This window comes from Piliocolobus tephrosceles, chromosome 2, assembly GCF_002776525.5.
Source record: "Piliocolobus tephrosceles isolate RC106 chromosome 2, ASM277652v3, whole genome shotgun sequence".
NCBI classification, from domain to species: domain Eukaryota; kingdom Metazoa; phylum Chordata; class Mammalia; order Primates; family Cercopithecidae; genus Piliocolobus; species Piliocolobus tephrosceles.
This window is the reverse complement of record NC_045435.1, coordinates 65,382,767-65,399,971: the sequence shown is the minus strand read 5'-3', so window position 1 is coordinate 65,399,971 and position 17,205 is coordinate 65,382,767. Positions and strand designations below refer to the sequence as shown.

At 39.9% G+C, this 17,205-nt stretch overlaps 1 protein-coding gene across 13 annotated transcripts in view; it reads right to left on the bottom strand.

Annotated features, from left to right (window-relative positions):
• FOXP1 (forkhead box P1) overlaps positions 1-17,205 on the bottom strand; it is a 631,582-nt gene that overhangs the window by 28,043 nt on the left and 586,334 nt on the right. For all 13 annotated transcript variants that reach the window (XM_031935180.1, XM_023200113.1, XM_031935179.1 and 10 more), the window contains 2 exons: positions 16,629-16,716; positions 3,514-3,597 (listed from right to left, as the gene is read on the bottom strand). In XM_031935180.1, the coding sequence (XP_031791040.1) occupies positions 3,514-3,597; positions 16,629-16,716 (172 nt within the window). The remainder of the gene's footprint in view (positions 1-3,513; positions 3,598-16,628; positions 16,717-17,205) is intronic.

Sequence of the window (17,205 nt, the reverse complement as noted above, 5' to 3'; positions counted from 1 at the left end):
TATATAGTTATTTGTTATTTCTTTTACCAGGCTCCAAACACCTCCACGGCAGGGATGGGCCTCGCTCATGCGACTGACGACTCTGTTCAGTATGTCACATACTCAAGACATATTTGTTGATGGAATAGTTTGATTTCAAATGTAGGAATTCCCTTTCCATAACCAACCTGCACCTTGAGTCTTTGGTTTTGTTCTGAAAGGAAGGTTTTACTTAGGTTTAAAGAGACATGACAGCAAGCAAGAAGAAAGGCTGTTGAAGGAGTCTGAGGGATGGGAAGCCCCTGAGCTCCTGTCCCAGTTCACCCATAAGCTTTCTTCCTCAGAACCATGTCTAAAAACTTGGGCATCTTCCCAAGATGAGCATATCCTCTAACTATCCAAATCTGATGAGTCCCACAGTAGGATCCAGAAAATGCGTCTATGAGCGGATGTAAAAACAATCTAAGAACATTTTAGCAGTTTCTTTGATGCAAAGAAATGAGGACTGGTTGGATGATTGGATACAGCAAATGACACTTAACACCCAAATGGCATTTAGTGAAAAGCAACATTTACAGCAAAGCATTCTATCACTTAGTGACTAAGAATTTTAAAATAAACACGAGGTTTCTTTTACAAAGAAATGGAAAAAAGAAAAAGCTTCATGAACTTACTGGCAAGGTTGTAAAATCAAAGTCCCCATCTATGATTAGATTTGAATCCTGGTGACTGCTTGTTTCAAATCAAAGATTCTAGAAGGATACTCATTCAAACAAACACCACGCATTCTATTATTTAGGGTGGAATAAATTAATTACAGACTGCAGAGAATATTTTGCACGTGAGAATTAGTCACCAGAAAGCTCTGGGCCCTTAAAGTTGAAAGCATCAAGGGTTTGCTGTATGTGTGCGCCTTTTTTTTTTTCTCTTTTTGGCAAAGAAGTGAAAATTTATGCAAAACATTACACGTCTACCTTTTATAATTAATTTCCCAATGCCTCACCTATACATATTTTAATAATTCCTGATTTATAAGATGGTATCTGTAATAAAATTTTCTATTTTCCAATAAATGAAAAGAAGGCAGGTTCACTCCGACAACAGAGTGTCACACAATATCTGCTTGTCAGGCACCAATTTTTACTTCTTACATGTAAGTTAAAGGATAAGGAATTTATAATGCTGCCTGTGAAGGGAACCACTTTTCATACACAAATGTGATCTTTTTTTTTTCAAAGGGTAATACAACAGTACATTTACATAAACTAATCCAAACAATCTATGTATTTGACAATGGCAAACCTCACACAGACGGCCTATTGTTGGTTTACATCTTGGAGTTCTTTATATTGGCTTGTAGCACTGCTCTAGCTGTCAAAGGTTTGACTTGGACTCTAAATAAATGGTTATAGAAGTGCTGTGCAGCGATATTGGACTTCTTTGCAAAAGAAAACCTGCTGTGTGTGAATTCAAAAGCTATTAATTTTTCAGTCAAAAATATTCGTGCCTATTTCTTTTAATAAAGAAATACTGTGCTGAGCTACTAAGAGATAATGTTGACTAGTGGTAGAGAATTTTCAATAGAGCAGTTAAAAATAAATTTAGTAGGAGGTCCCCTTCAAAGTTATAATTTTCTAGAATGTAAAACATTTTTTTTTAATACTAATCAAGACAAACCTTCCATCCCTGTTCACCTCCCCCCACCCGCCCCATGCTTGTCCCTGTTTACCAGCTGCTTAACACTGGTCCTACATGAAGAATCCAGTGGTCCTTTTGTGGCCCACGGGGGCTTACATACATGGTCCTCTCTGCCAACACCCAGCCCAGTCACTCGCCAAGTGCCCTACGGGGTTTTGTAGTTCCTTTAATTGTAACCTTCCTCTTCCCAAGGAGCCCCAAGATCCACACCTTGGGTGCTGGGTCCAACCATTATCCTATCACTGTTTTTGATCCGTGGAAGAAGATAGAGATAATCTCATTCTTGTTGCTAGGTGCAAAGACTCGAACCCTTCAGTCTGGGAAAACCATTTCATTAAAGCCATCTTAAGACTTTCAGAAAGTTCCCAGGCAGTGAATGACCTGTGCAGTCAGCTACACTTCTTCGAGATAACGTCAGCCAAGTCGTCTCAGAGGCTCATCAATTTGCTTAGCTGGGTTCAAGATCTTTCCAATATCCTCCTTAGAAGGAGGGGCTGTTAGAAACAGCACAGTTGACTACTGATGCCACAACACTGAATGAGCTGGTTCTTTTTTTTCCTTGTTTTTGGTAGCCTACACATCCAGTCCTACAGCCATTTACTGTAAAATACATGGAAACTAAGGACTCCTTCCTAGTAAAAATGGATGCACGAAGTGTTTAATGATTTTATGTCCTATATCTCAGTAATGTGTTCTGTTTCAGACATTAATTTTGCCTGCCAACTGCATCTTGGCAGGCTACCATATTTGCTGGGTTAATAGTCTGACTCCGTTTTATTTCTATCACCATAAATCATACATATATGGGTGTATGTTTGCTTTATTTATAGAAAAAAATCAGTCAAAACAGATAAACCAATACTTTGCCATTACGCTGCATCATTGCATATTGATTAAAATTGCTGGTACTAACTATAGATTGTCAACGCTCAATTAATTTTCACACAGTGACTCCAAGCAAAATCAAATAAAGGCAGTGTACCTTTAAATTTTACAAATCTTAAAATCAAGAAGCAAAGCACTGTCTCCATTTTGAATAATCAGTTAAAGCTACTAGGAGAACTTTGGAAATGTAAGAGAAATACGACCATTCAAGAGATCGATTTATTACAAGAGGTCCAAGACAAAGTTTTAGGTTCAAACACGATCCTTCTGCTTCGATATTAACAGCCTGTGCTGGGATGACACCCTTCAAGGTCCAGTAAAAGGGAACAAGGCAAGAAAGAGGAGATTCTTACCAATCAAATGTAATTTCAGTGTACTGTGTTTGGTCTCCTAACTGTGAAGGAATAATTTTCATTTCAAACTCCTCAGTAACCACTAGAGCCTCTTCATAATTTAGCCTCTGACTATTCCAATAGTAGGTTTCCTATGTCTTTCCTCCGTTAGAGTTAGACTGGACTAGTCCCTGCTCTTTTCCCTAAACACCACTGTCTCTCAGCTTACCTGAGCTGAAATGCCCTTTCCTTTGCTGTCATGGTTTAGCTGTCTTCTCTGTGTTCCTACCATTCAGAAAGATTTTCTTTTTCCAGGGAGCTCTGATAATGTATTTCAGTACCTTGCCTGGGCACCAATCATTCTGCCCTTAAAGAAGAGCTGGGTGCTTGGGTCTTATGGGCAAGGACCATGTCTGAATCATCCTGTATCTCCCCAAATGCCTAGCATACAACCTTCATCATAAAGGGTAACCAGAAACAGTCACATGAATCTAATGCCTTCAAAACTCAAAGCTCTACCAAAGTAGGCTGGTCCCTCCTTCCTACGTTGGGGGTGGGGAAGTAGAAAAGGAATACTGTACATTTTGTTATTTTCCCCTTGGTGGGGATCAGTACTTACGGGCTGAGGGGCGGCTTTGGGTTCTGTAGACTTCACATGCAGGTGGGTCATCATGGCTTGCAGGCGCTCTTTGTCTTTCGCAAGCTGGTAGGAAGAAAATGCTTTGTTATTTCTCTGAGTAAAGATGCATGACTCTTTTAACACCAAAAATGATACATATTACAAATTACGCTATGGCACCATAGCACGTGATAAAATCATTTTCATTGTTTGTTTCTAAAAGCTACATGACCACTGCCAAACTCTAAGTAACCGGAGGTGCTGGTGTGCGATTTCTCAACACTAGATGCATTAGACTTTAACTGGGAAGTTCTAGACCTGCTGGCACCACGCAGTCCCATGGAACACAGACAGCTAAAAACAAATGTGAATCATGCCTATTAACCAACCTTATTCCTGAGAAAAGCCAAGGGAAAACGAGCTAGGTAGCTAAAACCCATAAATTCATCTGTTGTGGTTGTGGAAAAACTCCTAGACAGATGGATACATTTATGCAAAATTAGCTTCATCTTTCTTAACAGGTAGGCATAGATTAAGACAGTGCTGGCAAGTGATATTAGCAGGCCAGGAGCAGGCTCCAAGGGATGATAGGTTCCCATTTTCAAATGAGCATAGAATAAGCTTGCTCATTCATTTACTCAAGATTTGAGTACCTGCTATGTGCTAGTCTCATCTTAATAATTTAAGTGTCCTTATTCCATAAAAAACGATCTTCTGAAGTCACACAAGTTTCTAATTGGATATACACAGTAGGCACTGAAATACTACTTATTGGAAGCTACATCCTTTATGCTTTGCTTGGACTGCTTTAACTCCATATTTTCAATAGTTCAAGACATTTGGGCATAGGGGACACATAACGATTACTTCTGTAAAAGAAGTGGGAAATATATCCCCTAAAGATAAAGGGATAGTTAAGAGAACAGCTGTGGCATTTAGGGAAAATGGAGAAGAGATTAATATGAGAGAGAGAGAGAGAGAGAGAGAAGAGGGAGAGAATACAGTTTAATTTCAATACTTTGGTAGATCATTTGTCCAAAATAATGCCTTAGAATTAAGGAGGGACTCATTAGTTCTGTCACATAATTAACCTTAAATCCTTTAAAAATCAACAGTTTTTTAAAGTCTAAAATTATTCCCAAATAAAAAAACAAATGCACCTTATCTATTTCAATACAGTTATTTTCTAAGGAAGAAGGGGTCGGACGGGGGTCGGGGATTGTGGAAAGACAGAGAAAAGGGAAAGGGCACAAAAGGGAGAAGGGAAAAAGCTTTCAGCTTATCCCTACTGGATGACTCAGTCTCAAGCCATATCACATTTGATTTTTTTTTTTTTTCTTTTTATTCCCTTGTGGTTCAGGGAGGAATAAATTAAGAGAGAAAGAAAGAAAGAAAAAAAAAAAAAAGCCGTACAGTGTTAGCATTTATCTTTCAACAAACAGGAAATGAAAATGATACCATATTAGGAGCCACTTGATGCTATTCCTCCTCTGTTCTTTAGTAAGTTATTGAACAGCCAAACTAAAAGATTCTCTGAACACATAATGCTAAAGGAATTTAGTTTTCCAAAGAGGCTTAGAACAATTAAAATGTTGGGAATGCTATTTTTCTGCCATTATTATTCATTTTTTTAAATGTAAGTATCCTAAGCTTTTTGATGTCAAATACTCAGACTTTTTAAGAAATGTTTTGTTTTAAAGTTATCAAAGGGCAGAAGGAATTTAAAGTTGTCAAAGGGCAGAAATCAACTGTATTTTTCTTAAAAAGAAGAAGTAGTCTGTCATGCTGAACAATACAAATTAAAGGGTGAGAGGTGATATTTACTGAAGTCTGCTGAATATTAACTGTGACTTAATTTGGGGGTAAACAGTGTTGATGTAGCAATTATAAAGACTAAGTGTGGTACAAGGAAAATCCAAATCCCGAGCATTTAAAGGAAACATCTCCTCCATATTTCTGTCCAAAGGTCTACCAAGCTGATCTTTTACTGGTCAGCCAAAGGTAGCAACACTACATTGCAAACATATACCTAGAATTTGTATACACGGCCACTTTCACAAACCCTGGAGGTAATTGCCATCGGAAACATTTTCATATTTTTCCATGAGCACACTGCTTAGAATTCATCACCAATTCTGAGAGTTCTCCAGGAACCTCAATGGTACCACCCTAGTTCTGCTTTTCTAAAAGATGGACAAGGTTACAGAAAAAGGCAAAAATCTAACTTTTTGGTTTTGTTTGGTTAGTGCAAACTAATGTGTAGTATCATATTCTTGAATGAGTTTAAGACTTTAAATCAATTATAGCTCTAACACAAACTGTTTTAACAATTACAGAAACCCGCCAAATTCAGTTTTTCCTTTTTTTAGGCAAAAAGGCTAAACATTCACACCTATTGAAACCACATCCTGTCTACAATGTCTGTCTTGCATTTGTAATACTAACTGCTCCTTCCAAGAGCTTTCACATTCTTTATTACTTTTTATGCCATCATCCCATGGGCTCACTATCCCCATCAATTTTCACGGCATCCTTTCATTATTAAAATATGAGGTTTGGCCAAACATTTAATATTAACAAGTATATTCCAGCATTTCCTCTTAAACTATGAATTCCATGAAAAGCAAAGAAAAGGAGGTTGAGACATTCAATCCAAAGGCCCACTAAAATTTGGTTGACAAATTAAAAAGAAAATTTGTGTTGAAATATCAGAACAGAATTACTCTCTAAAAAACTTTCCCAGTGGGTATGGAATGAGTATCTAGCATAAATGGAATGACAATGGCCTAAACATTAGAGGGAGCTGTTTGTGCAGGGGTCATTTTAATCTATTGAGTTTGTTCAACCGTTCCGTGGAACTATGGCAGGGTGAAAACGGTTAAGGATGTGGACAAAACAATCACGCCGTGCTGTGTTCAAATCCTGGCTCAGTGACTCAACACATTATGTAACCTTTTTAATTACCTAGTTTCTCCTTCTAAATATGGAATGATCATCTCTGAACTCTGAAGGGGTGTTCTGAAGATCAGAAGAGTTCTTGCACATAATAAGCTTAGCAAAATGACTAGTGCTTCACGAATGCTCAACAATTTTCTCATTTTTTTAAAAAAGAAAAGTGAAATCGATCCAGTGTATCTAGACTTGTCCTGGCTGAGGATATGTTTGAAATCTGAATCTGCTTAACAGGGGTTCAGTGGAGTTTGCAGCTGGGCTAACTGGGAAGAGAAATAATTTTGATCGTTTAAAGAATGGAACAGAAAGCGAAGGAAAGATGAAGCCCACTTCTTTTTTTTTTTTTTTTTTTTTTTTTTTTGAGGCGGAGTCTTGCTCTGTAGCCCGGACTGGAGTGCAGTGGCCGGATCTCAGCTCACTGCAAGCTCCGCCTCCCGGGTTTACGCCATTCTCCTGCCTCAGCCTCCCGAGTAGCTGAGACTACAGGCGCCCGCCACCTCACCCAGCTAGTTTTTGTATTTTTAGTAGAGACGGGGTTTCACCCACTTCTTATCAATTTGTCTCACGTTCTTAGTGTAGCTTCCCCTCATCTTGGGCTGAAAGATTTTTCTACCCTTTGGCTGAAACAGGTCATCTGCTCTTCTATAAGCCATGGCCTCAAATTAGGTTTGAGATAGTCTGGGCTGTGAAAGATCAGAATTTGTGTATTGCACCCGAGCCAACTGATAACTGCCAAAGGCTAGGAGTTCCATTCAACATCCTCAAAGATACAAACTAAGATTAAACTCATTATTTTAGCAGAGAAAAGGGAACATGGTTTGGGGTTCATTTAACATCACCATTTTCTATGTTGTCAGGAGGACTAATCATTTTAAGGCCAATTTGGCAGTTCTTACTCATGAGAAACAAAACTGCTGAAATAAATGAAGGGCTTTGTATGTGTAAAAATGCTAGACTTCTTGAGGACAGATGAGAAGAAAGGGCCAAGACACTCCTTTGATTTAACAGAGGTAAAGGCTACTGTGGTTATTTCAAGTCCCTTAGCCCTATTCTGTTTTATAACTGGGGAAACTGAGGTTTGCAAGGTAAACATATCTGAGGTCAGGGAACTGGGAAAGGGCAGAAATAAGACTAGGGTCCCAGTTATATGATGCTTAGTCTGAGTTTCCCACACTAGTGTGATTCTAAGAATCACCTGGGACAGTAACTCAAATCATAGGTCATAGTCTACCTCCCCGCTCTCATGCTGAACTACTGCTCCCAGAGTTAGACGGGATTTTAAATTACGAAAAGAAAGTGTCTTTTCAAAGAGTCTCCATGGAAGCGGGGCACATGGAGTTTTAAGAGGCACCTAAATGAATGGATGAGTTCAGATTATCCCATACAATGATGATCTCCAAGTTAACCGACTGGGGTCTCACCTAAGCATGTTGGAGCCAACACTCCAACGGTGAGACCTGGAAGTAGGTATTTTTAAATAAGGACCCCAACTGTCCAAGTATAATGAAGTTAAATGGGAGACACTACTCTCTGCCATGGATTGAGAAGGCCTTCAACAGCGGCTGTATACATTTCCTCAGGAGTTTTGTATACAATGATGATCCAAAGAGATTAACCCGATTTGGGCAGAGCATATCCAGTAACACTGGATGTCTAAAGGTCTCTAAAGTACATAGGATGAAAAGAAGAAAAACAAGGGGGAGAAAAAGCAGTGACAAGAAGGAGCAGAACTCAAATTACTCTACCAAACTGAGCATTTACCAGTTATTTCTGACCCACCTTGTCCAACTATGGCTTCAGAACTTAGCACCAGTGAAAAACTTCTAAATGATTTCTTTCACACCAACTACAACATTCAGGTGGTGGCCAATATATGGCTCATTTCACCCCAATCGAAGAATTTCCCTACTTTTATTGTACTCTGTCACCATCTTAACATTCCTTACATGTGATTATTAAAGACTCTCTTGACATTTAAAGCAGACGCACACTAATACTCAGTCATAGTCTAGGAATTCTAATGCTTCCAGAGTAAGGCAGGATTTTAAATTATGAAAAATAAGTGTCGTGGTTTTCACAGAAGGCCGTGGAAGTGAGAAACCCAGAGACTCTCTCTCTTCTTTTTCTCGGCTCCGGTTACAAAGCAGTCGCAAGATGGAACTACCATGCTGTTAGGACCTCTCCTTCCCTGACATGCTCAGGGCTTGTGCAGGGAGTATCAGGAGGCTCTGTGAGGCCACTGGTATAGGAACTGTCCTGAGCATTGCCTCGAATAGGGTTAGACAGGGCCAAAGGGGGATACATTACAGATAATAAATTTGCTAAAGTCTAGGAGGCTGGTGTGATTACAAATAGCACCACTAATGGTACAGTAATCACATGTAAAGTTCGTACAGTAATTGATTTGTGTTAGGATTAATGTCTCCCTCTGCTACTGAAACTTGTGCACTTTTCTCCCTGCTGACATTTTCTTAGAGCTTACAATTCTTGGTGTAGATGATTTGGGAGATATTGGAGTGATGCCAGCATCACCGGACTCCAGCCTTGCTTTGCTACCATGGGCATGGCCCCCAAAGCCAGGTTTTAAAACCAGTTCCTTCATAGAGCCCAACAGGGCCACAATGATCCTCTGGGTGTAAGCATAAGGCAGGATCCCACGATAAAAGGAGCACAGGATACAAAGGCTGGGTTAACCTCCTAGGCTCTGCCCTTATTCACCATTGGCTTTAAAAAGTTAATCGGACCTCCTAAACCTCAGTTTCCCTATCTGGAGGGATCCCTGAAAACTATTTCTTTGACTCTTAAGAAGCCAGTGATAGTTAAAATAACCATGGATTTAGTAATACCTTCTCAAAGAACAAGAAGAAACACTACATTAAACACATTCATTAAATGTAAGACATACATTAATTTCCAAAAGTTATATTTTTCCTTTTAAAAAGTGACTCCTGGCTGGACACACTGGCCTGTAATCCCAGCCCTTTGGGAGGCCGAGGCAGGTGGATCCCTTGAGCTCAGGAGTTTGAGATCATCCTGGCCAACATGATGAAACCTTTCTCTACTAAAAATACAAAAACAAGCAGGGCATGGTGGCACATGCCTGCTGTCCCAGCTACTTGGGAGGCTGAGTCAGGAGAATTGCTTGAACCCAGGAGGTGGAGGTTGCAGTGAGCTGAGATCCTGCCATTATACTCCAGCCTGGGAGACACAGCAAGACTCCGTCTCAAAAAAAAAAAAAAGTGACTTTTAGAATCAAGGAAACAGGGTGGTGTCTACCCACAGAGGGACTGTGGGGACTCCAAGAAATTGGGGACAGAAGGCACCTCTGACAGTGCCCTGGCACACAGCAGGAGCTCAATAGCTGGCCAGTCAAATGGTTTGCAAACCAGATGAAATAATTACAAGCAGAAGATGGGGCATTCCATAGCTCTCTCCCACTGCTAGTGGAGTAGGGTGACCAACTCCTCCCAGCTTGCCCAGGATTTTTCCAGTTTTGAAACTGAAAATCCCAACTCTCAGGAATCCCTTCAGTCCAAGAAAGTAAACTGGGACAGCTGGTCACCCTGTTTTGTGTTAGACAGATGAATTTTAAGAGCAATATATTCTTCCACTATCCTTTCTTCCTTATCCTACAATCTAGGCAACATCTTCCATGGCTCCCTTTGCCTGGAATGTCCTTGCCAACAACCCTTTCCACTGTCACCTTCCCCAATCCCTCACCCCTTGCTTTCAGAAACTCTGCCTGGCAGGGAAGTTAAAGGCATCCTGGTTTTACCCTACTAGGTTGTGTATTACAGGAAGAGGCCACGCCACCTTACTTATCTGCATCCGGTGCTCTCCCTGTAATAGGTGCTTGATAAGTAGTGACTGAATGGAACAAAATCTTTAAAGAATAAAAGGCACACACACCTCCACCGCATCTCCTGCCAGGCAGATCAACCTTGGTTTGGTTGATTCCTTTTTCCCTTGCCTGCTGTCAATATTCATTTTAAAGGGCCTAGAGGCTGAGGGGTTGTAGGAAGCCTGTCCTGAACCTGCCCCTATGACACATGATGAAAACATCAGGACATCTTCATCCATCAGAGAAAACATATAGCAGTTCAGCAATGTCAAATGATCATAGAACAAGTTAAAACCACTATATGTGGTCAGAAATATGTATCTGTACCACCATTGTCTCAGCTTCCTAAGTGAAGTCAATTCTATCAGATTTTTTTTTTTTCTGTCTGTGAAATCGGATGGTTTCCCCATTCCCCCAAACAGAATTACAATCCAGCCACCACTGCAACTTTTTGTGACATCTCATCTTTAGCTTAGAGGCTAGAAGAGTTCACATGAATGTCCCACCTAAGAGGACCCAAGTAATCTGGATTCATATGAATTTACATCCCCAGGCCCATGGCCAGTGGACAGTGGGTGCCCAATATTGCGGAAGCTTCAAGTGTTTCCTTATAATCCTGGCCATGGCATTTCTCAGTAGGGAGTTCTTATCCTCAAAAACTTTGTACTTCCCGTGTCTCTGTCCATCTGTCGTGATGGGGGTAGAGGGAAGACTGCACATTTCATAACCTATATAAGATTATGTATACTGATTATGGGAATTTTCTCCACTCCATTGCTAACTCATCTCCTTGTCTGTACATCATTCCAGAAGAATCCGTCAAAAAGGAACAGATGAAATCTTACTGCATTCCCTGACTTCAAAAAACCATGTATGTCATTGACAAAAATGATTTTTGTGGTGTTTGTCTCACTGTTAGGTGTCTATGTGTATAGTATAAGGACCTCATACACTTCTCCGGGTTTACACTTTTAGACCCCAGGTAATAGCTGGGGTCCTTTGGTAAAATGTTTAAAAATTATAACTGTCTTCGGAATAATGAAATGCAGTAAGAAATGTTTGAAAAGGCTCAGAAGGCCCACTGAGATGTCTTCTTCACTCTTCTCTAAATGAGACCAGTAGAAGGTTGTAACAAGAGAATGGAATTAACCAACCCTTCTCTGTTAACAAGCTGACATAAACATTCTTTCTACTGCTAAGAAAACATTCACCATATATTTTTATATCTCTCAACAAAAATTTAACAAATATAGATGTACCTTGCCTTTTGTAATTGATATTTCTATTGAAACTTTGGTTTTGTAAATCAAGTCATATTTTATGATTTTTTTTTTTTTTTGAGACGGAGTTTCGCTCTTATTGCCCAGGCTGGAGTGCAATGGCGCGATCTCAGGTCACGGCAACCTCCACCTCCCAGGTTCAAGCAATTCTCCTGCTCAGCCTCCCAAGTAGCTGGGATTACAGGCATGTGCCACTGTGCCCGGCTAATTCTGTATTTTTAATAGAGATGGGGTTTTTCCATGTTGGTCAGGCTGGTCTCGAACTCCTGATCTCAGGTGATCTGCCTGCCTCAGCCTTCCAAAGTGCTGGGATTACAGGCGTGAGCCACCGCGCCTGCCCGGCCTCAAGTCGTATTTTAAATACACAGGGACAGGACAGCTCTCATGCACAGTGCTGATTAGACAGTCTAAATCAGTCTCCATAACCCATTGTCTTTATTTCTGCCCAGCTGCCTGAAATCTCACCAGTAGAGCCTTGAAGGCTTTTCAGTTTAATTCAAGTGTAGTATTGTACAGATAGCTCTATGGAGGGGAACATCTCTAGCCATTATCCCCTATGGCTAACAGTAGTTATTTTGGAAAAATTGTATCTTTTTCTTTAGGGAGGTTTGTCTGACAGATCAGAGACACAAGGGCCTTCCATTTGGGGTAAGAGAAAAGGTTTCTGGGGTTTAAATTCAAGAAGGCCGTCTAGGTACATAGCGCTTAAGTGACCTTCACCAGCTTTGGTTACTTCTACAGCTACTGTGCCCTCTGAATTCTCCTGTGGAATCCTTTCATGATGACCCTCTAGGTTAGACAACCTGAACCTCCGTCAATGTATATGGTAAGATTTGATCTGAGCTTACTGGGTTTGTTTTTACGATGGGGCACATGTGTGGTCTATCTCAACCACAAGTGAACACTTAAGTACCGTGCTGCAGAGAGAGGTCTTGCAAGTCTGAGTGGCAGGGGTGATTTCTCCTCCTCCTCTAATACAGTGATCGTCGCCTTTTGGGAATTGATGAAAACTTAACTGCTCTTTCCTGTAGTGCTAAGTGGTACAAATGTTTTTCAAATTCAAGTTAATCAATGATAATTTTATAACACACTTTGAGAGATACTTGGAGGTTCAAGTTTTTCCTGGACTGATAAATGCTTTAAGAAATATGAAGTAGGCCTTGGGTCAGTAATGTGCAGGTCATCCCCTCTAAAGGAGGTGACGCACCAGTCTGTGGCTGAGAGAACAAGGGAGGGACGATGCTAACAGAAAACAGAAATAGGCTATTTGAGGACAAGTACACCTCTTTAAAGTATTCCTGCTGCTGGAGGGACCTGATTGCCCCAATAACTCAGGTTCTATGGGCACAATGACAGGGAGCCAAGTAAGTTAAAAAGTATGTTTCTAGACACTGGTACATTAAGTGGCAAATGGAACAGCACAAGCCTAGCAATGCTGAACTGCAGAGACAGAGGAAGCCTATAAAGAATAGATTCCTTTGAGTATAACTGTACTATGTCCCAAATGCCCCCATATGTGGTAGGTCTGCAACTCAAAGACTCAATCGAATCCTTGATTAAGGCTTCTCCTAACTGTGTCTCAGGGAAAGGGTTCTTTAAATACTAAAAATTACTAACATTTTCTTATCTATTTCATCTGATCAAATGGTAACTAATGGATATAATCTGCTTTGGCCTGGCCCCTTTCTAGCATTGAAAGTCTCTTTTGAATAAATTTCTGGTGTTCTCAAGAACCTGTTAACGTCAGCTAGCACTGTCCAATGAATGGACAGTCTCACTAGCAAATTATTTTGTAGTCAATTCTTCCTTCTAGACTGTAAGAACTTGGAGGGCAGCTTTATCTGTTTTAATCACTGTACTTTGCAGTAGCTCCAGCAGGATTCCTGCTATCTGAAAGGTTCGAAAATGCTTGCTAAATGGATAAGTGGATGGATGAATGAAAGGGTGGGGGGATGATCCAATGGATGGGTGGATGAAAGAATGAATGAATATCCCTCGTCCAGCTTTCCATGACCTCCAAAACTGGCAGGCACTTGCCTTGTGAAGACGCTAGTAGGGAAAACTGACCCATGTAGGAGACTAGATTGGTTTTATACACCCTTGCTAAAAGGAAGAGATAAAAGGGGGTGAACAGAGCTTTAGGCAGCCAGAACCTAAGGGGGCAAGCTGCTAATACGGTAATACAAATTGTTTTTCTGATCCTCTTGACCAGGGGTGCCTGGCAAACTTCTGTAAGAGCCAGATCATAAATATTTCAGCTTTGCAGGCCATGTAGATTCAGTTTCAATTACTTGACTCTCCCTACTGTAGAGAAAAGCGGCAACAGGTAATAAGTAAATGAATGGGCATGGGTATGGCTGTGTCCTCATTTAATTTTATGTATGAACACTGAAATTGGAATTCCTAGACTTTTTACCAGTCACGAAATAATGTTCTTCTTTAGATTTTTCCCTCAACCATTTAAAATATAAAAACATTCCCTAGCTTGTGAGATTTGGCCTGAGGTCTGTGGGTTGCTAACCCCTGCTCTCAACGAGATCTATGTCATCACTCTGATAATTCCTCAAGCTTTGCAGAAACAGAACACGTCAGAATTAGCTTGTTGTCCCTTCCTCCATTACAACAAACTCCCCCCCAAAAACATTATGAGGAACGACCACATTATACTAACTTCTGGCCAGATCATCTTTGATGTCTATCACAAGTTGAAAAACCTGCCTTCAGTTTGATTTATAGCTGAAGGATAAAAGGAAATCTAGAAATAAATGCAATCTATAAATAATCAAAGAATCCTTATATGTTTGTACTACTTCTAGGCCACACCTACCAAAAAAACAACAAGAAAGCTGCCAGGAGATAAAGACTTAATTTATTGATGATGGTCTAAATCTTTTCCTTCTCCTAACCTCTTTTTGTGGAGAGTGAAGAATAATTCATAAAATAAATGCTCACTTCTTGAGTAATTAACAATGGCTGAACACTCTAATCTGTAGTCTAGAACGGCTACCTGACAAACCGTGACAATTCTAGTCAACGATTTATTTTAGCCCATCATTAAAAATTTAACGTTATCAAATAAATAAATGCAGGAGCTTCTATCACTTTATAAACACCACCACCAATACGTACAAATTCAGGTAGAAAGTTAGTTTATTCTTTCTTTATTTTTGAGACGGAATCTCGCTCTGTCGCCCAGGCTGGAGTGCAGTGGCACAATCATGGCTCACTGCAACCTCTGCCTCCCGGGTTCAAGCAATTCTTTTGCCTCAGCCTCCCGAGTAGATGGGATTACAGGTGCCCGCCACCACACCTGGCTAATTTTTCTGTTTTTAGTAGAGACAGGGTTTCACCATATTGGCCAGGCTGGTCTCGAACTCCTGATCTTGTGATCCGCCTTCCTTGGCCTCCCAAAGGGCTGTGATTACAGGCCAGATCTTCCAGTTTATTCTTTTGAATCCAGTTTGTCAAGGGCTGCGTCTTAATCATAAAAGAACTGTGGGGGTGGGTTACATCTACTACTGTTTTTTTCTTCTCAATAAACATGTTAATGTAAAGATGTTTCCAAAGACTTATTTTAAAATGTTGAGATTTTATGATGTGCCCTTTTCCTGTGTAAATATCTTACTGTTCTAATAAGTTTATATCCAGAGTTTGAATGGAAAAATATTAACTGGCTAACAAAAATAACTTTCGAGAAAAATCCTACTAAAAAATGTAATTTGTCATATAAGATGATAACTAATTTAAAAAAATCCTTTCTATCCTGAAAAGTCACAACAAAAAGTTTAAGTGTGTTTTGGCTGATTTTTCTCTGCAACTATTTGAAGCTGTAAATGACTTAACTCAGTAAAATTCCAAATGTAATTATCTTCTGTACTTAGCCTAGGGCTCTCCATATATCTCAGCATTGCTGTCTTGCATACAAAATAGGCTTTTCGATGGCTGGTAACAATATAATGTACAACATTGTTTTAATTTCCCCTAGTCGGCTAACCTCTTGCCTACACTGAACCAGCCAGAGGAAGAAGCCACTGTGAGTCATCAAGCACTCAAAAGCATTTTGGAACTTGGCTGCATAAATGGGGGTTGCAGGGTCAGGCAGTTGCAATTGTACATTTTAATAATCTCCATTTCTGACCCAATTTTTACTTTTAGAAACTAATTTTCTATTAATTATACCAAGAATGGAATTATTGTTAAAATATGGTAGTTTATCAAGTTATACCCGGAAGTACAACTCACATTAAAAAAAATTCCCCATCTCTCACACTGTGATTTCCAGGAAAACCTGCAAACTTCATTTTCCCTAGTCATAAAGCACATTCAACATAGCCATGGTTTCTAAATACTAGATTATCTATATATAAATATATATATGATATATACATTCTATATTAATATATCTGATTATGTGCATGTGTGTTTAAGATGTGCACAGTGAACTCTCAATTATTCTTAGTGGTGGAGAGAAAAAAGGACAATGCAAAATGAGAAATAAACCCACATATAACTTCCATTGCGACTTGGGAAAACATGGCTTTGTGTGTGCTGCCTTGCCATCTTGGTCTCTCGCTCGCTCTTTCTCTCTTCATTCACATTCATTCTCTCAATCTCTCTCTCCCCAGCTTGTCTTCCTAGCTCCAGTTTAATCATATGAGCGACGTCAAGGACTTACACTGACAACAGATAACCAGAAAATGCAAAGAAGTGAGAAGAGAGGGAAAGTGAGAGAGAGATGGAAACATTCAAAGTGGCCGCTGAAGAGTTGGCTGCATACACACAGGTGCCCAGAATTTGGAAACCTCTGAGCAGCAGTTCCAAGGAGTGAACTGAGGCTGAACCTGCCCAAAGAGGTAAAAAATAAAATAAAATAAAATAAATAAAATAAAATAAAATAAAATAAAATAAAATAAAATAAAGGACAATGACAGGTTTTGGACCTTCCATTCAATAATGAGTACACAGGAACTCATTACAGAACACTACAGAAATTTGGAATTGGAGGCATACTGAGGTAATATTAAAAATAAATGTGGTTTTACCTGTAGCTCTAACTGCTGTACAACCTGCATTTGTACTCTACATTGGGCTGTACTTCTATCGTCCAGCGCATGCTCACTGTTGAGATGTCTGCAACAATACATAGAAAATCATTAAGTGAAATGGAGAAACAAAAAGGAAAATATAAGTTACCAGGATGTTTAAGCATAAACTAGGCAGCGGGTCTAGCTCCCAGGAGACAGTAGTCCAGGGGGTGGCCTGCCCGTTCCGTTCCCACCCTTTAATGCTGTCATTACGTATAAAGTGGCACACACTGTTATCACCCAAAGAAAAGTCTTCCAGGGAGAAGTTCTGCAGGACATCTGGAGATAACCGTTTACACACAAATAAGTTTAAGAAATTCAGCCAGGGTGGCATTTCAAGACCACCTCAATGGGCAGCAATCAGAGACAGGGCCTACTAGGTATTTCAGAAGAGTCTAATTTGTATGGGTTGGAACAGGATCATCTGACCACAGGAAAACTGACTTCATATAACTGATGATACATCCATGTATTGAAATGCATTCACATGAATGTCAGAAATGGCAAACGGTAGAAAAGCAACTTTAAACATATG